This window comes from Muntiacus reevesi, chromosome 4 (assembly GCF_963930625.1).
Source record: "Muntiacus reevesi chromosome 4, mMunRee1.1, whole genome shotgun sequence".
In the NCBI taxonomy this organism is placed as follows: domain Eukaryota; kingdom Metazoa; phylum Chordata; class Mammalia; order Artiodactyla; family Cervidae; genus Muntiacus; species Muntiacus reevesi.
This window is the reverse complement of record NC_089252.1, coordinates 82,411,497-82,436,611: the sequence shown is the minus strand read 5'-3', so window position 1 is coordinate 82,436,611 and position 25,115 is coordinate 82,411,497. Positions and strand designations below refer to the sequence as shown.

General features: G+C 45.1%; 1 protein-coding gene across 1 annotated transcript in view; it reads right to left on the bottom strand.

Annotated features, from left to right (window-relative positions):
* Positions 1-1,041: 1,041 nt before the first annotated feature.
* Positions 1,042-25,115, bottom strand: part of IL5RA (interleukin 5 receptor subunit alpha) — a 46,053-nt gene continuing 21,979 nt past the window's right edge. The window contains exons 10-14 of the mRNA XM_065935024.1: positions 15,222-15,318; positions 13,814-13,898; positions 2,540-2,598; positions 1,915-2,060; positions 1,042-1,049 (exon numbers count right to left, since the gene is read on the bottom strand). Coding sequence (XP_065791096.1) covers positions 1,042-1,049; positions 1,915-2,060; positions 2,540-2,598; positions 13,814-13,898; positions 15,222-15,318 — 395 coding nt within the window. The remainder of the gene's footprint in view (positions 1,050-1,914; positions 2,061-2,539; positions 2,599-13,813; positions 13,899-15,221; positions 15,319-25,115) is intronic.

The window sequence follows — 25,115 nt, the reverse complement described above, 5'->3', positions numbered from 1 at the left end:
TAAGTCTGTGGTAACACAGACAATTCGAAAGTTGGGACAAGGATTTAGTACTCTCAGGACTTCTCTGGTGGTCCAGTGGTTGAGATTTTGTGCTGTCAGTGCAGGGGCACTGGTTCAATTCCCGGTCAGAGAACTAAGAGCCCACATGCCACGCGGGATGGGCAGAAAGTAATAATAATTTAAAAAAGAATTTAGAACTCTTAATTCAGTGCATTTCAAAACCTTGAAATAAGGATTTACTCAGAGGAAAGACAAGAGAGGGTAAGAAGCTGGTCTGTTAAATTCAACCAAAAGGCAGTCAGGACACTGAGTTGGTGAGAAGACAGTGGCGAGGTGGGAGGGGAGATGCCTGAGGTTGAGGTGGAGAGGTGGAGAGGTTCTTTACTCCGACCAGGCCCAGGACAGCCGTTCAGAGGAGCCTGTGTCCCCTATGTACCAGGCCCTGCTCTAGGCACAGAGGAGTGGCAGGGAGTCAGGGAGACAGACCCCACAAGGGCCACAGGATGAAGGAGACAGAGGCACTCTGAGGCTGGTGTTTGGAGTCAGACTGGGTGGGGAAGCCAGGGGACCAGTCACAGTGTTTTGGCACAATATCACAGAGAAATGCATTGGTAATTATAACAGCTGACAACAATAATGCTTTAAGCACATGTCAGTCTCTGTAGTTACCATGTAATATTCCTATTTGGTACAGGACGGACCAAGGCTGAGAGGTTCATAGCTTTGTTCCAGGTCATGCAGCTGACTGGGGAGGCCAGGAATTCAGATGCTGGTCACTTATGACTCCAAGCCTTATTCTAAACCATTAGATACCAATAGGTTGACAGGTAGATAGCCAGATAGCTAGATAGATACAGATACTGCTTCCCAACAAGAAGGGTAGTGAGCTTCCTAGGAAGTTGTACACAGGTTGTTGAAACGTGACCTGGGTACAGGAAGGGTTCAATTTGGTTCGTTTGTTCTGAGATGAATATAGTTTTCTGTTCTGGCTTACGCTTAAGAAACTGCCTTTCTTTTTCATTGTCTAAGTTCAATCAGTTCCTACCCTGCTGTTAAGAACACAGTGATAAACAGGGCCATGTTCTCAATCTCAGAGTTTTAACTTTAAATGAGACAGGAAAAGTTTAAATAATATAATAAGTGATAAAAGTAGCATCCAACAGAAAGTAACTGGGGAACATAGACTTCCTGGTGGCAAGAGCCAAGGCTTAGAAAATAAATTGCCAACAAGATGGGGGGAAAAATGAAAAGGCTTTTCCATTGGAGAAAGCTTCAGCGGCAGCCTAGGGTTTCTGCAGGGAGAGCGCTTGCAGCTCAGATATGGTGAGTTTTCTGCTCCAAGGTGGTCTCACCCCACTTCTTGGATTTCTTCAACTCCAAATGGTCTCTCTGCTTGTTTGTTTTACTTGGCTTCCAGTGTCTCAGAGTTGTTTTTGCAACATTTATTGGAAATTAAAGGTTAACAGGGCCTCTTCTTTTTTCTTGCTATATCTGGCAAGCTTATGAAGGGAAGTCACCTGCTTATTGAGGTAATTCATTCCTAGTGCAAAATTCCAGGGTCTTACTGAGTGTGATCAATTCTTTGAGGGGCGATGTTGCTGAGGGTGGATGCACAAGCGTTGCTGTTTAAAGTTCTATTGGTTTGTTTAAGTCCCTGACCCCTTAACCGAGGATACTATGTGTGTGTCCAAGGAGCTAGAGCTGCTGGCTCTCACAGCTGAAAAGGTTGAAGGATCCGGCTCTTAAAGAAGAATCTGGCCGACCTCTGAACTGTGACATCAGTGACTTAAGTGTTGATTTCTTTCCCACAGTTTTCCCCCAGGCGGATGCATTCATTCATTTTTATCACCTGGCAGGGACAAATCTTGGGTTTTTATTTTAATAAATGAAACAAAACTGATAACACATCTTTACGGGGAACAGAGGCCATTATAACGTTAAAACAAGGCACGTGGGTCACGTGAGCGGAAGGGGTGGTCCCGGCTCCCGGAAGTTCCGTCCTCAGCAGAGGCTGAGGCCGCCCGGGTGAAGGTCGGCCCGCGAGGTTGGAGCAGGCGTTCCTGAGGGTAGAGTGACGCCAACTGTGAGTTCCTGTTACTTCTTTTTTTCCGTTCCTTAGGTTGTTTTTATTTATTTTTGGCTTCGCTGGGTCTTTGTTGCTGCTGGCAATTTCTGTAGTTGCGGCGAGCGGGCCTCTCGTTGAGGTGGCTTCTCTAGATGTGGGGCTCGAACCCTAGTGGCCCGGCTCAGCAGTTGCTCCAAGGCATGTAGAATATTCGCGAAGCAGGAATGGAACCTGTGTTGCTTGCCTTGGCTGGCGGACTCTTAACCACTGGACCGCTAGGGAGGGCCTCTTATTACTTTTTATTAAAAATCTAGAGATGATTTAATTTCTCCCGTTCCCACACAGCTTTAATAAAGTGAGTCTGGTGCTTCGAGTTTGGTTCGTTTGGTCTGAGGTGAATATAGTTTTCTTTTCCGGCTTACGCTTAAGAAACTACCTTTCTTTTTTCATTGTCTAAGTTCTACCAGTTCCTACCCTGCTGTTAAGCACACGGTGATAAACAGGGGCGTGTTCTCAACCTCGGCATGTTTCGACTTTAAACGAGACAGAAGTTTAAATAATACAAGCGATAAAAGTAGCATCCAACAGAACTACTTGGGGAACAGAGACTTCCTGGTGGCAAAGAGCCGAAACTTAGAAAATAAACTGTCAACAAGATGGGGGGAAAAATGGAAAAGGCTTTTCTGTCGGAGAAAGCTTTGGCGGACGCTCGGACGTATTTGAGGGACATGGTGCTTGTGATAGAGGGGTGCGCCCTGGGGATGTGGGTGGAGAGATGACGGAGGTGCCAAGTCAGAGGGGACTTTGTTTTAAAAGGAGCTTGAACTTGAAGGTGCTGGAGTTATTTAAGCGTTTTGGACAGGGGCTGAGCTCTGCAAACGCGCTTTTGCTTAGATGCTTCAAAGAAAGACAGTACAGGAGGCCAGGATTTTGAGAGGCCGCTGCGTTGATCCTAGCTCAGAGATGATGCAGACAAGAGTGAGAACACAGAATGCCAAGATTTGGGGGTGGAAGTGAGATGTGCTCGTGTTCAGCTTGCAGTCGGACAATTCACTATCAATTGTGTTAAAGGTTTCTCGTTCTGAACTGCGTTTACATTCACACCTGTTGCCTTAAAAAAAGGGATGCTGGCGGGAGAAACAAGGGTCGGTCTGTAAAAGGGAATGGTTTTCGACAAGTTTGTACTTTGGAACTTGGTTTGTCGTCGGTGGAAGCAGGAATACCTGCACAGGTGAAGACACTTTGGCTGACACGAAGTCCTGTTCTAATCAGGTTTTCACCTTCACTTGTGCCACCAAAGACTGTTTTCGGTTCTCTGTTCTCACTTCCACATATCTACTTTTTTCCTTAACAAATTAGCACTTAAGGTTTATTAATTTCACCAACAGGTGGTCCTGACACATACAGGCCTCCCTGTGAAAACGTTTGGATTTTTAATCAGGGTGTTGTCTGCCCACACAGAGTTCCTCCCCAGGCTGCATCAACAGCATCAGGCCTTGAAGCATTTCAATAAGGCCCAGGTTGCTGAGCTGCTGGCAAACTGCTCTTCCCCCTCCAGTCTCCCCAGCACATCCCAAATACTGAAGAGGTGGGGCTGAAATCCTTATTGGAAAGGCTGTTGTGCAGAGCCACTGTTTGTTCTGAGCCTGTGACTGTAAAGGCTCTTGGGAGGAAGGTTGCTGTCCACCCTCCTGGCACTTGATGGAAAGAGATGAGTGCCCACAGCTAATCCACCTGCTGATGAGGGTGTTTACTGTGAAGTGCTCACATTGTGATTTGCCATGACATGGTAGTGAAAACAGAACACGCCACTCATAATCCAAGTCCTTTCTATGGCAACTTACACATTAAAACATAGCCACATCATCAGCAGAGAGAGAGACCCAGGCAACCTCAGTCAGGTGGCCAGGCACACGCGGGTCTCCTGGTTATTTCCAGTCAGGTTCATATTAGACACCTGTCTCTTCTCCATGCTTTTATTTTACGCCTTGATGATCTCTTCCAAATATTATTTAGTTCCAGCTATTTGCAAGTATCTGTGCCAGGGTGGCAAGAGGGTTTAAAAGGATTCAGTAAACACTTATCCCTTCTAAGAGTCAGGGACTGTCCCAGACGCTGCAGATAAAAAATACATTTCATATGAGCCCCATCATCCTGGATAGTACATCCTACAGCAGGGGTTCGCAACCTTCGGGGTCTAATGCCTAATAGTCTGAGGTGGCACTGATGTAATAATAATAGAAATAAAGTGTGCAATAAATGTTATGCACTTGAATCATCCTAAAACCATCCCTCCCCATCCCCAACCCCAATCTTTGGAAAAATTGTTTTTCCACAAAACCAGTCTCTGGTGCCAAAAAGCTTAAGGATCACTGTCAATCACTCTAAAAGAGGCGCTGAGACCCAGAATGCAGCCCCAGAGACAGAATCAACCCACATCTGCCTTTGAAGGCTTGGCGGGGGGAAGAGGGGTACTGGTCCTCAAAGACTGAGTGTGAGTTCCACAAGCTGGAGGAGGCAGGGTCAAACCCACTGGGGGCTAACTCACTACAGAGACACATGGTCTATTCTCTGCTACCCCAGACACTCATACCCCGATATCAGATAGGGATACAGGCTCAGTGCCTGGATGATGCTATTGCTGAGGTCAAGGGAGGCAGGTCTGAGACCAGCATCTCTCCAAACAGAGAACTAGCCACACTCAGGGAGGCTTTCTTCTCATCTAGCCTCTTAGACAGAGACAGTTTTTACAGTCCTAGGTTTCCAGCACACACACACCCCTCCTTGAAAGAGATCAGACATCAAGAAATCAGTTGAAAAGGGGGTAGTTTGGTCTGCCCACACCCCGCCCCAGTCTTTTCCAGTCCTTCAGCTGTTGGTTTTCATTTCAGGTGTATGTGTTCATTTTTGCCACTTTGCATGCCAGTGTCCCCTGCATTGGGAACTTGGAGTCTCAACCACTGTACCACCAGGGATGTCCTTCATGTTTATTTTATTTTATGGGGGGGGGATGTCAAATATTAATATTCATCAGAATCACCCAGGGCAGTTGTTCTCAAACTGGGACTGGGAAACCAGCACTGGCATCACCTGAGAGCTTATGAGAAACACACATTCTCAGACGCCGCCCAGAACTGCTCAGTCACAAACTGTGATTCACTTTAATAGCTCCTCTAGGTGATTCTGATATGCTTGTTTGAGAGTGCCTAACATAAGACTAGTACAGGTTCCTGAACACCATTCACAGAGATTCTAGATCAATCAGAATGATCAAATATTTTGCCCATCTTTGCAGCTTCTCCAAGGGTAATGCCCTTCTGGTCCCATCCAGGCTTCAGCTTGTTTCCTGACCATCCCCTCTACCTTACTGGGTTCACCTGGGCTTGTGGTCAACCTCTCAGTTCAGTTCAGTCACTCAGTCATGTCTGACTCTTTGTGACCCCATGGACTGCAGCACGCCAGGCCTCGCTGTCCATCACAAACTCCTGGAGCTTACTCAAACTTATATCCATTGGGTCAGTGATACCATCCAGCCATCTCATCCTCCTTCGTCCCCTTGTCCTCCTGCTGTCAGTCTTTCCCAGTATCAGAGTCTTTTCAAATGAGTCAGTTCTTTGAATCAGGTGGCCAAAGTATTGGAATTTCAGCTTCAACATCAGTCCTTCCAATGAACATTCAGATTTCCTTTAGGATGGACTGGTTGGATCTCCTTGCTGTCCAAGGGACTCTCGAGAGTCTTCTCCAACACCACAGTTCAAAAGCATCAATTCTTCAGTGCTCAGCTTTCTTTATAGTCCAACTCTCACATCCAGACATGACTACTGGAAAAACCATAGCCTGACTAGACGGACCTTTATTGGCAAAGTAATGTCTTTGCTTTTTAGTATGCTCTCTAGGTTGGTCATAGCTTTTCTTCCAAGAAGCAAGCGTGTTTTAATTTCATGGCTTCAGTCACCATCTGCAGTGATTTTGGAGCCCCCAAAAATAAAGTCTGTCACTGTTTCCATTGTTTCCCCATCTATTGCCATGAAGTGATGGGACCAGAGGCCATGATCCTAGTTTTCTGAATGTTGAGTTTCAAGCCAGCTTTTTCTCTCCTCTTTCACTTTCATTAAGAGGCTCTTTAGTTCTTCTTCACTTTTTCCCATAAGTGTGGTGTCATCTGCCTATCTGAGGTTATTGATATTTCTCCTGGCAGTCTTGACTCCAGCTTGTACTTCATCCAGCCTGGCATTTTGCATGATATACTCTGCATATAAGTTAAAAAAACAGGGTGACAGTATACAATCTTGACTTACCCCTTTCCCAGTTTGGAACCAGTCTGTTGTTCCATGTCCAGTTCTAATTGTTGCTTCTTGACCTGCATACAGTTTTCTCAGGAGGCAGGTAAGGTGGCCTGTTATTCCTGTCTAAGAATTTTCCACAGTTTATTGTGATCCACACAATCAAAGGCTTTGGTGTAGTCAGTAAAGCAGAAGTGGATGTTTTTCTGCAACTCTTGCTTTTTCGATGATCCAGTGGATGTTGGCAATTTGATCTCTGATACCTCTCTGCCTTTTCCGAATCCACTTTGAACATCTGGAAGTTCACGGTTCATATACTGTTGAAGCCTGGCTTGGAGAAATTTGAGCATTACTTTGCTAGCATGTGAGATGAATGCAGTTGTGCGGTGGTTTGAACATTCTTTGACATTGCCTTTCTTTGGAATTGGAATGAAAACTGACCTTTTCCAGTCCTGTGGCCACTGCTGAGTTTTCCAAATTTGCTGGCATATTGAGTGCAGCACTTTCACAGCATCATCTTTTAGGATTTGAAGTAGCTGAACGGGAATTCTATCACCTCCACTAGCTTTGTTCATAGTGATGCTTCCTAAGGCCCAGTTGACTTCACATTCCAGGATGTCTGGCTTTAGGTGAGTGATCACACCATTGTGATTATATGGGTCGTGAATATCTTTTTTGTACAGTTCTTGTGTGTATCCCCCCCCCCCCCACCTCTTCCTATTGTCTTCTGCTTCTGTTAGGTTCATGCCATTTCTGTCCTTTATTGTGTCCATCTTTGCATTAATTGTTCCCCTGGTATCTCTCATTTTCTTGAAGAGATCTCTAGTCTTTCCCATTCTATTGTTTTCCTCTATTTCTTTGCATTGATCGCTGAGGAAGGCTTTCTTATCTCCCCTTGGTATTTTGAACTCTGCATTCAAATGGGTGTATCTTTCCTTTTCTTCTTTGCCTTTAGTTTCTCTTCCTTTCCCAGCTATTTGTAAGGCCTCCTCAGACAATCATTTTGCTTTTTTACATTTCTTTTTCTTGGAGATGATCTTGATCACTGCCTCCTGTACATTGTCACGGACCTCTGTCCATAGTTCTTCAGGCACTCTGTCTATCAGATCTGCCATTTCCTATCTAATATGCTCTCTGAGCCTCAGTGGTTGTATCTGTAAAATGGAAGCAATAATACTGACCACATGGACTTCTCAGGGTTAGAGAGATGTGTGCATAGCATCTGGTGCAGCTCCTGACACCTGGCTCCCTTAACAAAGCACACAGTCTAGGGGGATTATAAACAACAGAAGTTTATTTATCACAGTTTTGGAGACTGGAAGTCCATTGTGTCAACGTGCTGGGGTTCTGGTGAGAGTCTTCTTCCTGGCTGCAGAATGCCAACTTCTCATATCATCACATGGGGGAGAAATTCTTTGGAGTCCCCTTGTAGAGCACTAATCCCATTCCTGAGCATTCCAGCCGCATCTTCCCCCAAAGCCCCACCTCCAAATGCCTTCCCAGTAGGGTGTAGAGTTTTAACATATGAATGGGGAGTGGGGCACATTTGTTCCCTAACACTTGGAAGTAGGCAGTAACTTTCAGCTGCCAGATCCCTATGCCTGTTGTCCTGGACCCAGTTTCCTGCCAGATGCAGTGGATATTTATCAGGAAAACAGCCCCTGGAAGGATTTGGTAGTCAACCTTCCCCATTCTTGGATCGACCTGACTGACTAAATCAAGTATGACAAGCATGTAAAGAGTGGGCCCAGGCCCACTCAGAGGCTGTTCTGAGCCCTGTGACCTTTCCCAGTCCTAAGCTTCCTGCTCCAGTCAGCACTGTTTGGGTCCCTTCAGTTTCCAGCTGCCCCTCCTGCCCCTTCTTTGCCCAGGATCCAGTTGCAAACAATACAGGAAGATGTCAAGCTTCCCTGGTGTCTCAGCGGTAAAGAATCTGCCTGCAGAGCAGGAGACCTGGGAAGAGCCCTTGGCAGCCCACTCCAGGATTCTTGCCTGGGAAGTCCCATGGACAGAGGAGCCTGGCGGTCAACAGTCCAGGGGTCGCAAGGAGTCCGACACAACTGAGTGACTAAATCACCAGAGGTGGGATTCCTGTCTAGATTGGGATGTTTGGTAAGCACTGTGTAGGACCCATTCCAAAGCTCTGACGCTGGGGTTGATCCAGCCCTTCCTGACCAGATGCCCAGCAAGTTGCTCTGAAATCTTTGTGAACAGACATCTCTTCAGAAAAGTCATTCTTAATAAGGTGATCCTCTTCCAACACAATTCCACCCAGTGCCTTCTCAGTGTATTCCTGAAATATCAAGGCTGCCTTTGAGAATATAGTCTTCAAACAAAATCTTGTCCCTTCATTGGGTATAGATTGATTCGTTAGCTCCTTATGGTTTGAAATTAGTTTGTCTGCAGTGATGCTAACTTAATTGTACCTCTTTCCCTCCTTCCTCTCTCCCCTCTCTCTGTCTCCCTCTACCACACACACCCACACCCGCACACCCACCCATTACTTGAAAAAGTTTTCTTGAACTCAGAATAAAAGCACCATGGCTCCCACTTGCTGTAGGAAAGACAGCCTTGAATGCAAGTTCACTCTTCATTCCAGAATGGAACAAAATGATTTCTTCCTGATATTTTAGTTGATTACTATTGGTGGCTGACTACCAGAGTAAACACAACTGACATTAGCCTTAATTACGGTCTCTCTCACACAAAAGCGTGTGCGGTGAGTAATGCAGATCAGGCGACTGAAGGGTGAAGACGTGCTGCCCATGCAGAGATCAGACCCGGCAGGATGGACGAATCAGTCACCCAGTGTGTGTTAGGAGATTGGGAGGAGGCATCCACACTTGTCAGCGATTTGTCTGGTTGCATCATCTTACAGCTAAATTGAGTGTCCTGTAAAGTCCAAACTGCTCTTAGCTAGGAAACAGACTTTCCCATTGTCATCACTGAGGCTCGTGAGCATGAGCTGATTTTGAGAATGTTCCTGGGACAGTCAAAACACGGAGTCTTCCAGGGTCTCAAATCCAGCCTGCTCCACATAACTTATGACTTCAATTTCTGTTTCACTGGAACCAGTTTTCTGCAAAACAAAGCATCCTTCCTTAGATGTTTTCTAGAGAACTTTTCCATTCTTTGAATTTCTTTACAGTTGGCTTCAAGTTATTTTGCTCATAAAAAAAATAGTAAATGTTCACTGAAGAAAATATGGAAAATGAAGTAGGAAGAAGACCAAAAAACACCCATAAACTTACCTCCCAAGCACAGTCCACTGTCTCTTCAGCCCTTTTCTCTAGCTGTTGAGTTATCTTTACAGTTACATGAAGAGCTTTATAAGTTGATTGCTTTTTGTGTAACATCATATCGTATTTTAAATTACGTACAGCCGGCCCTTTGTATCCATGGGTTTCACTCTTTTATATAAGGGACTCTAGCACCTGCGGACGATGGTACCCACAGAATCTCCTGGAACCATTCCCCCTGCAGATGCTGAAGCATGATTGTATGTTTTTTGGCTGTATCATTTTGAATAGCTTCATCGTACACTATTCACAGTTTACCATAGTCTTCCCCTAAATTGGGGTATTGTGTCCTATTTTGGCTATTATGAATAATGCTAATATTAATTATAAAATTCATGACAAAAATAAACTTCCTGTAAGAGATCGTATTCCTCCGCCTCCTTTACTCATCCAGTGTATTTTTTTCATATTTTTAACTGAAGTATATTTGATTTACAACGTAGTGGTAATTTCTGCTTCACAGCAAAGTGACTCAGTTATACAAGTACATATTTTGTTTTTATATTGTTTTCCATTATGCTTATCACAGGATATTGAATATAGTTCCTTGTGCCGTATGTTAGGGTCTTGTTTATCCATTCTAAATGTAACCATTTGTATCTACCAACACCAGTCTCCCAGCCCATTCATCTCCCTCTTCTCCTCCCTCTCCCTAAAGTCTTTTCTCTATGTATATGAGACTGTTTCTGTCTTGTAGATAGGTTTATATGTGCCATATTCTAGATTCCATGTGTAAGTAATATCTTGTGAGATTTCTGTTTCTTACTTCACTTAGTATATTAATCTCTGGTTGCATCCATGTTGCTGCACATGGCATTATTTCATTTTTTTTTTTTATGGCTGGATAGTATTCCATTGCATATATGTACCACATCTTCTTTATCCATTTATCTGTTGATGGGCATTTAGGTTACTTCCATGTCTTGGCTATTATAAATCATGCTGCTATGAACATAGGGGTGCATGCATCATTTTGGATTAAGAGTTTTGTCTGGATATATGCCCAGAAGTGAGATTGCTAGATCATGTGGTAATTCTATGTTTAGTCTAAGGAACCTCCGTACTTCTTTTGACAGTTTCTGTACCAACCTACAAGTCTCACCAACAATGTAGAAGTCATTCAGCATGTTTTTAATATGTACCCTGCACTGGCAAAGGAGCCTGGTGGGCTATGATCCATAGGGTCGCAAAGAGCTGAACACAACTGAAATGACTTAGCGCGATGCTTCACTGGACACCATGTGATGCATTGAATATGCAGTGATGAACCAAGCAGCCATGCTCTCTGCCTTATGTACTTTGAGTGGTTTGTTATCTACTTAATCTTGGGAGGAACTCTCCCAGTTTCCAGTGTAGAAACAGAGAATGGCTGGAAACCAGTCTTTAACAAATGGAAAGCTTAGAATAAGGTTTTTTTTTCTTTTTTAAGTGAGCCTTTTTTATTGTTCAGCCAGCTCATCCCCGTCCTTTCTCCCTCCCTCTCTTTCCCTGAGTCTCTTGACTGTAAAAAAATAATTTCTGACTCAGGCCTGGACAAGCAAAAGTGTGTGTAATGGCCTCTCTAGGATGATAGCCACCCTCTGAATCCCAGGACTCTGGGTACCAGCATGAAGTTCAGAGGAGCCAGCAGTGATGAAAAGCAGAGGGTTTCCTTTTCCATCAGCGGAAGGCTTCCTGGTGGTTTGTCAATAGCTCTAAAGGGCCCCCCCATCGTCATTGTAGCAGAGGCCCCCAAAGTGGATTGGACAGGCTATGCTTTGGACAGAGGCTGTGATTGGACAGAGGCCGGGATGCCACTGCCTGGGGCCCAGCCGTGGGCAGCTCTGTACTGAGTCACTTGCTCCCCCAGGTGGAGGGTGTGGGCGGTAGGACTGGCAGCAGAAGGTGACACTTCATTTTCCCACTTCTCCCTGCTCCTCCCCCCAACCCCTCAGCCCTGCCCCATCCTCTTCCCCCACCCCCACTCACAGATCTGTTTTTCACCTGACCCACTGCAGTGTGGAGGAGGGAATGGTCACCCACTCCAGTATTCTTGCCTGGAAAATGGACAGAGGAGCCCGGTGGGCTGCAGTCCATGGGGTCACAAAGAGTCGGATACGACACACATACACACACACACTCTCTCTCTCTCACTCTACCACCACCACCCCAAATGTGAGAGGAGAGTGTATTGTCCAGAGGAGCAGCCTGGCAGTGATGGACTCTGACATGAATCCTTTGCTTATTCTGAAACCAACCTGTCTACCTGCAGTTGTTCTTTTTGCATACATGATTTTAATTAACAACAAACTTCAAACATCCACAATAAACTGCTAAGCCTGTTTCTTTTACCAACCTCAGAATATGCAAGGAAATTTTGGGGGTCCTGAAGGGAAATGAAATACCAGCATTAATATGTGCCATTAAGAGCCTAGGACAAACAACTTGAGTCTACTGCTTAAACCACAGGTGTTTTCCAGGCATGACTGTGCCAGAGTTAGAAGGGATCCACAGCACGAATTCACATGAAGCAAAACAACTTTCCCGGGGCGGGTACACGCGTCTTCCAGAAAAGCTGTGGCTTATCAAGAGCAAGCCAGAGGGTCCCCTGGTAAAGGAGACCACAGGCGTGGGACTGAGCACAGGTGTGGGTCTTGGGCCAGCCTTGATCCTCCGCTTCGCTGGGTCAGTAACTGTCATTGGCTCAGTCACCCCAGACACCCAAACTGCTAACTGCAAAGGTCACTGCCTCCTGCAGTGATCCATTTTGGTGGGTGTCTGATCAGCTCATCTTCCCCTACAGCTAGTCACCAGTTGACTTAACCAACCATGAGTCACTTTATCAAAGAGAAAACTAAATTTGTTAAGAAAACTCCTTGATGAGGGTCTGCAGTCTGCAGCCCATGGACTGAGTCTGGCTCACTGCCTGCTTTTGTAAATAAAGTTGTATTGTCCAGAGCTATTTGTATATTGTCTATGGTTGCTTTCACAGTATGATGACTGCATGATAAACATTTGGCCCTTAAACGTATACTATCTGGCTCTTTATAGAGAGTCCCCTGGCCCCTAATGTAAATATCCATTCAGTTTAAGGACAGATTTGTCAAGCAACTGAACAGCACAAGACCTTGGTGACAGAAGTTAAAAGAAAATCTAAATAAACAAGGTGAGATGTTTACGTTTACAGAATGAAAGACTCATTACTGGTAAGATGTTCCTTCTCTCCAAAATCACCTGATCAGGATCCCAGCAGCACTTTTTATTGAAATTGATAAACTGTCTCTGAAGTTTGTGCTAAGTCACTTCATTCATGTCCAACTCTGTGTGACCCCATGGACTGTAACCTGCCAGGCTCCTTTGTCCATTGGATTCTCCAGGCAAGAATATTGGAGTGTGCTGCCATGCCACATGAAAATAAAAAGGACTTGGAATAACCAAAACAACTTGTAACAGTCATGTTTGGAAGTTGTAAACTCCCTGGTCTCCAGGTTTACAATAAAGCTTCAGTTTCAGGACAGTGTTGTATAGGCATACAGATGGACAGTCATTGAGAAATAGACACACGCATGGACAGCTTACTTTCAGCAAAGAGACCAAGTCAATTCACTAGAGAAAGGATTACGTCTCCCACTTAATGCTAGAACAACTGAACGCATGCTGATAAGTGAGTGAGTGATTACATCTAAGTACTCTGAGTGCATAATGACACCTACAAAAATATATTTGGGGAACTCATTGGCCTGCTCTATGGTTCTTTATATTTAGAAACTAGGAACAATTCCTCTGAAAAACTTAGGGGTAGTCAGGGGCAGAAACATGAATTCTTAAAACGTCAGAGTTAAACAGGTCATTGGACGCATCTATGCCTGTTACTGTACAGAAAAGGAAGTCACATCTCCTGGGGTTGAAGGAATTGCCCAAGGACAGTTAAGAGATGGCTGATAGAAAATAAAAATTCAGGTCTTCTGACGGGTGAGGACCCTCATAACTGAGTAGGGCCTTTGCAATGTTCAGAGACTGTAATGAACATGTATTAAAACAGCTGAAGAGCCGAGTGACTAATGCAGCATGAAGACATCCAGCCTCCTGGGTAAGAGCCCTTTCCTGTAACATGGAAAACGAGTGACCCAGTGACAGGACCCGTTGGTCCCTGGGCAGATGTGACATTAGAGAACCTTCAGTATTACCTCATTGTTGATGGTTACTAGGAAATCGTTAGTATTACTTTTTGGCACTGGGACAGGTGGAAACAACTTGGTCCATAAGTGGCATCTGAAACAGAGTAAAGGAGGGAGATAGATGAGCAAAAACTGCCTTTCTTGTGCTTTAGTAGCTACTCTAAACATTGACCTGGTTAATCCCCAAACCTGCCAACTTGTAAATTCAAAATCTTCGTTGACAGAGACTTCCAAGTACCTACTTTGTAATAATAGTTGAAGATCTAGGGGCACTGCAAGGCTTTGATGTGACTTCTGACCCAAGAAAGACAAAATGGCAGCTGCTTCATGTCGGTGTGTGTTATCAGACGTGACTTCTGACAGTGACGGACGTCGAATGTGTGGGATCCCAGGTCACCTGTGATGCTAATGTGCCCTTCCTCCTATGTATTGGTTCTCAGTCTGCCTTTTTTTCTCTTTTCTGAACTGCCACCACCACCACCCCCTGGTATAGATGCCATCTTATATAACATTTAAGATAGTGAAGCTGTTTAAGATAAGTCATTTTCTTTTTTAAGGATTTTTGTTTTTGATGTGGACCATTTTTTTAAGTCTTTAACTTGTTACAATATTGCTGCTTTTTTTTTTTTTTTTAAACAAAAATGTTTCAGTTTTCTGACTATGAGGCATGTGGGATCTTAGCTCACTCATCCCGAATCAGACCCACACCCCCTGCACTGGAAGGCAAAGTCTTAACCACTGGACCTCCAGGGAAGTCCCCTAAAAGTCATTTTCTAAACTATGAAAAAGCTAAGATAGAATATGTTCTGCAGCCTCCTAAGTGGCACTTGACCTTCCTAGATGCCAGAAGGGTTGAGAAGTTCCTAGGGGGCTTTGGCAGGCTCTAGGATTGGTTGCCAAATCTGTAAGATACTGTAGAATCTGGGAACGATCGGCTACTCTGGGGCCAGATAACAGAGGGCCAGACCAGGAGTTGATACCTCATAATTGGGGATCATAACACAGGAGGCACTGTGGTGACTTCAGCATCCAGTGAGCTGCTTTCCAGTCCCTGAGATGTAACAGACATGCCCTGTGGGCTCAACAGAAGCAACCAAGGACTGAGTGGAAGACAGTCAAGGAAGCAAAAGAACACAGATGTAAAACCTTCACAGAAATTAGCAGACTTGGCAAATTCAAGAAGGGGACATCCAGTGACTGAGGTTATATTGAGCTCTGTCCAGTTTCTGTAAATCACCTACTGTTTCCCAGTTTTTTATTTAGTCCACACTCATCTTGGAAAGGCTGTCCAGGAAGACACAAAAATACTATAGATTCCACCTGTTAACAAGAGCCCTCCATCCAGTGGATGCCTGGCAAGAATGTAATTCAATATTCAGATCCCAGTGAAAGCACCCAAAATAAAAAGAATACCTACATTCTGCAAATGAGTGAAAAAATTAACAGGATCAAGCAGATGGTCATCATAACTGCAATAAGGAACCACTCTCTCCAGGGCTTCTGATCATCCTTCCCTAATGAAAAAAAGAAAGAAAAATCACAACTAGAAGTAACAGCAGGTAAAAGAAATGACTGCAGTAGGGCTTCAGGAGGCCTGGGTCTGAGCTGCAGGTGCTGAGTGATGCCTAACTGTCCGGAGTCTTAGATTTCTTACCTGTAAAGTGGGGTGCAGGGTGACATCCATCTCACAGAGCTGGTATGAGAGTGAAATGAAACAATGGCCGTGAGACCATTTTTAATCTTAAATCATTATTTAATCACTGAACAGGTATTTATGGAATATATTCTAGATAATATTCCACCTGGATCTTGGAGTTTAGAGCTTTAGGTGAGTAGTAAGGATTTTAGATGAAAAAGCTATAAAAATGTAAGCCTAATCAGTAACCTAATTGCATTGCAATCAAAATATCTTACAAAGTTGGACTTTTAGAGGAAGTACAGTGTGGAATAATACTTGTAGGTAACAACAAAGGTATCAAACTCTGTTGAAAGTACTTTACAATCTTGTTTAGTTGCCAAGTCGTGTCCGACTGTCTGTGATCCCATGGACCACAGCGCACCAGGCTTCCCTCACCTCCACTATCTCCCAGAGTTTGCTCATATTCATGTCCATTGAGTTGGTGATGTTATCTAATGATAGCTTTGGGGGGTGTGTGATTTTTTTTTTTTTTTCATTTAAGGTACTGGAAATGTGTTCAATAAAAACCAAATGATGTTTAGGGAATAATCTGCTTACTAAACTTCCTGATTCATTTTTAGAGAAGATGAAAATATTGAGTTATCTCTTGAATATACTGCCCTTTCTGGGTTTGTTTATTCCTTTATTCACCCATCTAGTCAATATTTATTGAGCTCCTATTGTGCATTGGACTCTATACACCTTGCCGGGAGACAGGGTTAAAAGAACCCATTTGAGACTTCTCTTCCTGCAGTTGAGGGAAGAACTCTCTCAGTAAATAAAGACACAGGTAATTAAGTGACAGCTGCTCTGAATACAGGGGTGAGACAGACACACCTCAGCAGGAGGTCCTAATCCTCAGTTTGCCATTAACAGTTGCTTTAATAAAATGAGGAGTAAATGTAAGTCCAATTTTCAAGTCCTTGTAAATATCTTAAGACTTGGGAAAAACCCCAATATACATAAAACTCAAATCTTTCAAGGTGTCAGGATGGAGAGATGTCTTGAGGATTTAATGCTCGTGATTCCAGTGTTGCCTTGATCTCTTGCACTTTTTTTTTTTTTTCCCCTCCTGAGAACTCTTACTTGGGGTTGATCCTCTACCTCCCCAAAGCTTTAATCTCTCCTCCTTCATCTTTCCCCTTCTGCTTTCAAATATTCATAGAACCCTTTTTCTTGAATAAGCCGTTACTTTGCTCCACCATCTCTCTCAGTGATCATTAAATACCATCTTACTTTATTCCCTAGACTCATTTATTTGTTGAATAAGAAACTCAGGCAGTTTCATTTTCCCATCTCAGAAACCACTTTTTAAAATCCCGGCTGACTTTCTTCTGGTTGAAGCCAAAGAATGGTTGATTTCTTTTTGCGACTTTATCTTCCCTGACCTTCCTCTGAATTTCAGACTTGATAGTTATGCCCACCTGGAAACCAAGCCACTGAATCCTCTACCCAAATCTTCTTCTGCTTCAATATAATTTCTTTCCCTCCTTCTTAATTTCAGCTGGCCCTCTCAGCTCAACCTTGAACTCTTGGTGTTTTTTCACTGTGATCTATTCTTTGAACTTTAAAAAGTTTGTTGAGCACAGCTTCATCTTTTAATTCCATGCCATCCTCTCCTGCATCTTTATTCCTGCCTATCTCTTGATCTGTGTCTGAGATTGCCCATAGATGGAACCCACTGGGACGTGCCTCAAAGCTGACAACATTCAAAACAAAACTCACATCCTTCTTCACATCAAAGCAACTTCCCTCATGACCTCTCCGTTTTGGTCTTCACTCTTCCAAGTTCCCAACCTGGAATCCTTGGAAGTTACTTTGATTCTCCTCATTCACTGTAGACCCCCGCCTCCTTTCCTCACTGGTTCAGTTTACATCAGTGCCTCTCACCCCACCATAATTGTGAGAGAGGCAGGCTTTTGTTTATGGCTCAGTTTACACCAATGCATCACACGCAGCCATAACTGTGAGAGAGGCAGGCTTTTGTCTTTGCCTTTGCCTGGTCTTGTGGTGAAGGTGGCCATTCCGGGCCTCAGCTTCCTCATCTGTAAAAACAAGGGAGTTGAGATAGGACCCTTAAGAACACTCTCAATCCAGCACATTTTCCAGTACCCTGACTCAGTCCAGGGCACCATCATTTTGTGTATCCTGATCTCTCACATAATTAATTTTGGTATATTTTCATTGGTGAAAGTAGTAGAAGAGAACAAAAAAGAGAAGTCAGCAGTAACCGGCAGTCACCAGTAGGTTATTTTCTATACACATTTTTACATTCACTTTTTAGGTACCGGACAGTCTGCAAGGGCTTCCTGTGTCATCTCAGTTGAATTCTCAAAGCAATGCTTCAGGGTGGGCGCTGCTGTCCCATCTGACGGGTAGAGGAGCCGCAGCAGAGCTGGGCGGAGTCGGGGAGCCCGGGGAGGAGCCAGGACGTGCCGAGCGGCTGTGCTCCCAGCCAAGGTGCAGGGACCCCGTCCCCCAGGCCCAGAACGCCCTGCACGGGCAGGCGCTTCACAGAGCACATCCTGAACGTTCCCCTGTTGCAGCAGCGTCCTCAGCGTCCTCTTCCCAGCTGGATGCTGCTTCCCTGCAGGGCAGCCCTCTTGTGGTGTCGCTTCTCAGTCGCCGGAGGTGGCTGTGTTTTCAGGCTGTGTCTCCAGCAGGAGGAGGCTGCCTTGCGTGCCCCTGCTCCTGTGGTCCCCTAGGCTTTAGTCAGGACCGAATCACTTTAAGTGACTCACTCTGACCATGGCATGTAAAAAGAAGTTTCATGTGTGTACAGCTATGTTATACACAGGCAGTAGCCACAGTTTGTAAAATGATGAAAACAGAGGCTCAGAAAGACACACCTTTTGTTTTCCCCAATACCACAGAGACTCCGTTGTTCTTGGATTAGTTTTCAGTTCTCTGGGTTGTCACCAAGTGTCCTGTTGAACCTAGTTTTTACTGCACGTGGCTAATATAAAGAGCAACTGGGATGAACTAGAATACCATCAAATCAAATAGTGTCTCAGTGTATTTCCCACTCTGATTTCGTGAATAAGGGACCCTGCCTGCCTCACTGCCCCGTTTCTGGAGCTCACCACTCCACACAGTGAGCCGTTGTGCAGGTCCCCTGACAAGCACATTCAGAAATTCCACACTCGCCCACATGGGATATAAATTCAGCGAGGGTTATGTCAGGAGCAGGCTTCTTCCTGTTGTCAGTGGGTTAGACAGGCGAAACTTGAGTCCTGCAGGAAGAATGAGCTGTGTTGTAAACATTATCAGGGCGGCACACTGGGTCCCATTGGCGTCTCAAATTGTGCAATTCACTGCAAGCCGTGTGTCATGGCCCGATAAGAGTGCCGTTTACTTGTGAATGTGGTTACACAAATCTTTTCAGTTAAACTACTCTCTTGCTGTTCACTTCAGTACTCGCATTGATAAGTGAAGATGCTCTATGAATTAGCAAAATTTTTAGAGAGACAACTGATTTTATTTCTTTTGATCAAAAAATGTTGATGATGCCTGCAAGGTGAGAAGCAGTCATGGTTCCTGCCTGGAAGAGGTGGCACTTGAGTCATTTCTCCCCTCCTGGCTTCTGCAGTGTCCCAGCTTTGTTTTAGAACCATTCCCTTACCACCACCTGAAGACAGAACTAACCCAGACAGCAGAGCTGAGGTCAGCTTTTCTTCAAAGAAAACCTAAACTGGCAGATAAATTTAGTGCAGGAAAAAACATTCACGTATTCACTACCAAATGACAACTACCTGGGGATTATCTAAAGTTACATGATTTCTTCACACAAAAATGAAGTTGAGAGTCAGTTATGTGACTAAATGACTTAAAAACAGCACCAACTCTGTCTTCACTGAAAGTTGAGTAGGGGAACAGTCCCCACTCACAGTATATATCCTTCGGGTCAAAATGAAGAAGAATTTTACTTCTGTAAAAATTCAGAGGCCCCTCAGTACATCATTCATTTGAATTTGGGGTCTCTGACATTGGAAATTTTCTGAGGAACAAGTATTTCCAGGTAACTTGAATCTTTTCTCTGACTCAAGAATGACTTTTGTGCCATTGAAACGGAAGCCACAGATGTTTCTTTTCAAGAAATTGATGAGCACTGTTTGGTTATGCAGAGGTGAGCTTTACAAAGAGGAAGTCGAAAAGCCTGTCCTGCTCAGGAGGAGAAGCAGTTTAGGCTCTGCACCTTATTCTAGGATGTTCTCCCAATATTGATAACTTGGAGCATTTGGGAGCTCAAGCTGTCTGGTGTCTTTAGTTTCTGACATCTCAGCCATTCAGCCTGGAGAATAAGGGAGCTAAAGAAATTTCTGCACATGTCATATGATCTGGGTGTGTGTGGTGACAGAGGGAGAGAGGGGGATAGAGAGGATGGTGGCTGAAGAGACCCAGACCCTGGACGCACAAGTCCCAGCTCTGCCTCTGGCTGCTCTCAGAGCTTTGTCAAATCTCCCCCCTGCTGGTGCTATAGCCCCACTTGTTCTTGAATTCTATGATCTTTATGGTTCAGACTGAGAACTCTTAGACAATCAGTTTGCTTTGGAGGCCTGTTCCACCCTTAAGCTCTTCCTATGAGCATGACTTTCAGGGATCCCGTATTGATTTTGAATCTGATTTCAGTTTCAACCATAGGTTCCAAGGGAAAAGACTCATTAGTAGATTGATGGGGCTCTTCCAGTGAAGCAGCCATATTTGTTGTCTGTTAAGCCAACAGGCAGTGGGAGGAATTCTCAGGACACGAATGGGGCTGGCTAGCTAGAGGATGCAGATTTGTTAGTGTACGAAGCCTCCTGTGCTTGCCGCTCATTGGAGGGGGAGACTGGCATCGTTTGTGAAGGGGCCCCCAAGAGGGATCACAGACTCACAATGCCAGCAGAAGTCATAAGCATGCCTTTTAGGTGGACGAGCTTTCCAAGACAGTTCTGTCGTGTGGATTTTGAGCTTCGCCTGGTTTAGGGAGACTGAAAGAGGGAACCAATCCAGACTTGGTGGACAGAATGTAGATAGTGCAGGACCCAGAGCAAAATGCCGAAAACTTGTACTGTGTTCATCTGGGGAAATGGGGTTCAGTGACCCAAAATATGGAAAGGACATGGAGATGCTTTGGGGGGTGTGTGTGAGTGCATGCGTGTGTGTGTGTGTGTTGTATGCACTCAGGATTCCCTAGAGGGATTGCTGCCAGACTGTTGGTCTGTGTTCGTCTCTAGCAGGACTTGGTGGAGCTGAGTGGAAAACTCCTCTTTGCCATCTTCTTCTTCTTTGCAGACTTTTCCAAAGAACACCGAGGGCTGTGTATCTTCTAGGGCCCCAGGTAACCCAGAACTTTCTTCCCTGTAAGGGGTTTGCTGGGCTTGTTCAGTCCACCTGCTAAAGCAGCTGAGAGCTGTCCTCACAGAGACTTAAGAAACGGGTGAAGCACTTTTCCTCTGGCTTCTCCCGCTTACAACGAGAGGTGTCCCTGAGCAGGGAGCCCTTGGGAGGATCCATCACCTGCTTTGTTCAATAGGGATAAGAACTGACTGAGTTGATTCCTGTAAAGTGATCATCACGGTGCTAGTTCACAGTAGGTGTTCAATGAATCATAGTTCTTATAACTGTGATTAGGATTGAATACATCATGTTCAGCAGTAAGGCACCAAGATAATTTCCTTAAATAGTCAAAGCCAGACTAAAAATCAAGTCCTGTCAGAATCCTCAAAAGATTGAGACGTAAGCTTAGGCATGAAGGGAAAGAAGACACTGAATATTCAGGATACTGGAGAGTGGGAGAGGGCTTCAGGCATGATGACTCTCACCCTCCGGAAGGTCTGTGTGAAAATGAACACCATGGACAGCTCATAGGAGGTATTCAGACTAGAGGCGCCTGAAGAGGTCAATGAAAATGTCCCCATTGCTTGGTCTGCGTGGAGGCTGACCAGCTCACGCGCTGACAGGGTGACCCTTTTACTGCCGCTAGCCCCCGTGCCCCCCTCCCCCGCCTCCATCTCCGGTGCTGGCGCTGTGACCAGCATCACAAAAACAGCAGGGCGTGGACCCAGTCCTGTGGCTGCATTCCAGGTTCTAGTCCATCACTTCCTAGCTCTCACCTGGGCCAGTTCCTTAACCCCTCTGCATCTCCTTTCTCACCGCTAAATTAGGAAAACCCCATGTTTGTGAAGCTGCGTAAGATAAGATAAGTGAAGGTGCCAGGCACAGTGCCTGCCCGAGAGCAGGGCCCCACCTCCATCCTAACACCTGGCAGGCGCATCATGAGACAGAGGTCATGCGTAGAAGGCTGGTGGGGGCTGGACTGTGGGAACTCCCTGCTCCTGAGATCTGGGGACAGTGAGAAAGCTCCCTGCTGGCCGTCCTTCAGGCCACAGGGCTAAATTGTCTTGTCCCCCCACTGGGAACAAGTAAGCAGTGGGGCTGTCAGCCTGGAAACCACAGGAGCCTGGGTGAAAGGAAGCAGTGGCCCAAATCAGCCACCACATTTACCAACCCCAGATGCCCCATTTGCAAAGAAAAGCCTAAACTGCCACAAGTTATATCACCCTCAGGGAAGCCAGGGGGATTTTTCATGTTATTGGGTCAACTTTTTATTCTTCTATCAGTTTTTGTCACTGTTAACCCAGAATCCCACCATTTCTTCCTGAAAGCTTTGGAATTTACGAAATTCATTTCCTTTGGAAAGTGAATCTGAGTCCTCTACAAGTGTCTCCCCATCACCTTTCTCCTTTTCCAGCACAGTGTGAGGATTTAAAGTAGGACTGTGGCAAATAGACTGTGTCACAGTTTTTTTTTTTTTCTTTTCTGAGTGCTGAGGGTGGAGCTGGCAAAGTGTAAAGTGAAGGAGGTGGGCTGGAGGGCCTGGGAGGGGACACCAAGCCCTCCAGCTTTTGATTTCATGTGCCCTGGGGCCACTGCCGGTTTCCTCCCTCTTACAGCCCAGGACTGTCAAGTCCAAGGAAAAAGGCACTAGAGTTTCCCTGTAAGAGCCTTGCTTCCATTACCCCACCACCACTACCAAATCTTACTTCCCTCCCTGATTTTCTGCTTCCACTATTTTCATGAAGCCCTTACAGTCCTATGAGTAATAGGTATTGTTGTAGAAGATGCCCCGAAAGACAGCTGCCATCCGTGTTTACCTTCACCGCACAGCTGAGCCATCCAAGAAGTGCAGTGAACTTTCCCCTACTCCCCTGGGTGCAAGTGCTACACCTCTCAGGCCTGAGGCAATATTTTTATTTTTAACTACATTTTAATTGGTACTTGATGCCTTCGTCTGATAGATCCTGGCATTTAGATACTGATTTCATCAAGGGCCCAGTTCGTTTGAGAGGCAGTGCCTGTGACTGTGGGAAAGGCCTGTCACTGATGTGCAGGACTCAGATCCTCTGAGCCTGTCCAGCGACATGGCTGGGTGGATGCACATAACACTTCTCATGGTAAAGGCATGACTGTAGGAAATTGTTTTCGTTATTGCTTGTTTCATGCATGACATTTGAGCTTCTGAGAAGGGAGGGAGAAGATGATGGACTTTAGAAAAGGAAAAGCTTCCCTCAGACCACGAACCCCTCAGAAGACACAGGTTTTTGGTAAACAGGAGATGGCAGAGATAATAAAGGAACAGAACAATCCGGAAGTTAAGAAAGTTACAAAAGGAGAAAGAAGTGTGAAAAGCGGGAAGTTAGCTCTTCAGATAAGGCAGAGTAGCCAGTTGAGGAAGGGCAGCTGATAACAAGGGCAGATAAAATGAAACTGCTTCTTCTATCTGAAGAATAAATGAAAAGTATTCCATGCCCTGGAAATCCCAGCATGGGAGAACAGAGTTTCAAGGCAGACGGAGAGTGCTCAGAGGCTGGCAGACCCGTGACCACTGTGCCTGCTGCCTTGACTGTGCAGTGACCTTGCCAGCTGAGCCAGACAGCAGTCCTGACTCCTCCATCCTCCCTTTTCCTCTGTCAAAATGCATTCACCTGGTGTCGCTCTCCATCAAGATCCTTGGGCTCTTGTGGGTTAGCTAGTCGATTGAATTTATTGCAATTTACTAATTGACTCATATGTCACCTGTTTGAGAAAATTATCCATTAATAGCCACTTCTTGGCTGTTTGATAACTACTGAATTATTAAATATCTCAGGGTCTCCATTTCCCTCAAATAAGGGAGATGGACTTGATAATACCTAACAGAGAGGTAGTATTTTAGTTGGGTCTTGGTGTGAAAATGGAAGGGGAGGGCTCCAGAGTGCCATTTATAAGACAAGGTAGGAGAGGAGGATGGATGTCTGGAGGAAATGAATGGAGTGGGAACACTGCCTGGTGGGCTGCAAGCAGAGCATAATTATTGCTGCATCCTTGCGGGGTAAGGAAGAGCCGTGTGAAATGTCCCAGAGGAGCCTGGGCTTCCTATTAGTTTATTAATCATCTTGATGGCGATGGAGAGCCTGCATTGATTAAATTCACTAATGATCCTAAACTGAGCAGGGGAGTAAATTCCAGAAAGGATGGATTTATAAGGTTAGTGGTAATATTAATCAGTGCATCTTCATGACCAGGGTGGCAGTAAATGAAATAAGATTTGCAGTGATGATGGTGGGGAGGCACACCTGAGGGCAAAGGATAATGAACCCAGTTCCAAACCGGGAAGCTGTTGTTTAGAAAATAATAATGGGGTGCCAGCTCTAAAGTGCTGAGTGAATAATAAATTAAAAACAAGCTTAAAATAAACTCTCATTCTAGGTCAGGATCTCTCTCAGCACTTTGGTAGGGGGCTGTCACGGCAGGGGATAGGGGAACCAGGAAAGTGAAAGGCAGATTTGGAAAGAACTTAAAAAGGAGGAAGTTCACGTGTTACAGGCAGGAAACTGAGACCTGGGAAGGTTAGGGATGACTGACTAGGTCACAGGGCAGCCCCTCTGTCCCCTGCAGGGGTGACAATAGTTGGCCCTGCCTTCAGATGACCTAAAGTAATCTGTCTCTCCTTACAGTCTCTGATTACTTGGCTCATGAGATGCTATCTCTGCATCTCTAACTTCAATCAGAGAGTTAGACGCTGCCATAGCCACTACGAAAACCTAGATCTCCTGATTTGTCTCTCGCTTTCTTCCTCTCTAAGTTCTAAACTCTTCACAGTCAACACTGATGAGAATTCAGAACACAGACACTAAAAGTTTAGAACTGGATCCACAGCCAAGGTACCCACCATGATCTCCAAGTTAGTTTGAGGTCCTCCAACAGCATTGAGAAAAAGTAAAAATCTCTGAAACTGTGTGTGCAGTAATGTTGGAAAGACCCCTGGAAATACCAGTACTTTGGGGCCAGTGATTTTTGTGCCTTTGGGGAATAACAAAGCATTAAGACAAAATTCCACCAAATGCAAGTAATCAAAATTAAGCTTTCACTATGGGCATTTGGTGAAATTCATAACCTTGTTGAAAATTCCCTGCCATGGGTTTGTGTTTCTTCTGTTGGGTCCCCCCTTGGGGAGCAGAGTGAATCTCGATTGTGCAGTTGAAGCAGAGTTGGCGGGGCGAGGGGCGGGGGTGCTGTGTGCTGGGTCTGCTCTGTCAGGTTGGGGCCTCAACCTGGGAAGGAGGGTGGTGGGGGAGGGGAAAGACTGGCCTTGGCTGAACCATGAAGTAG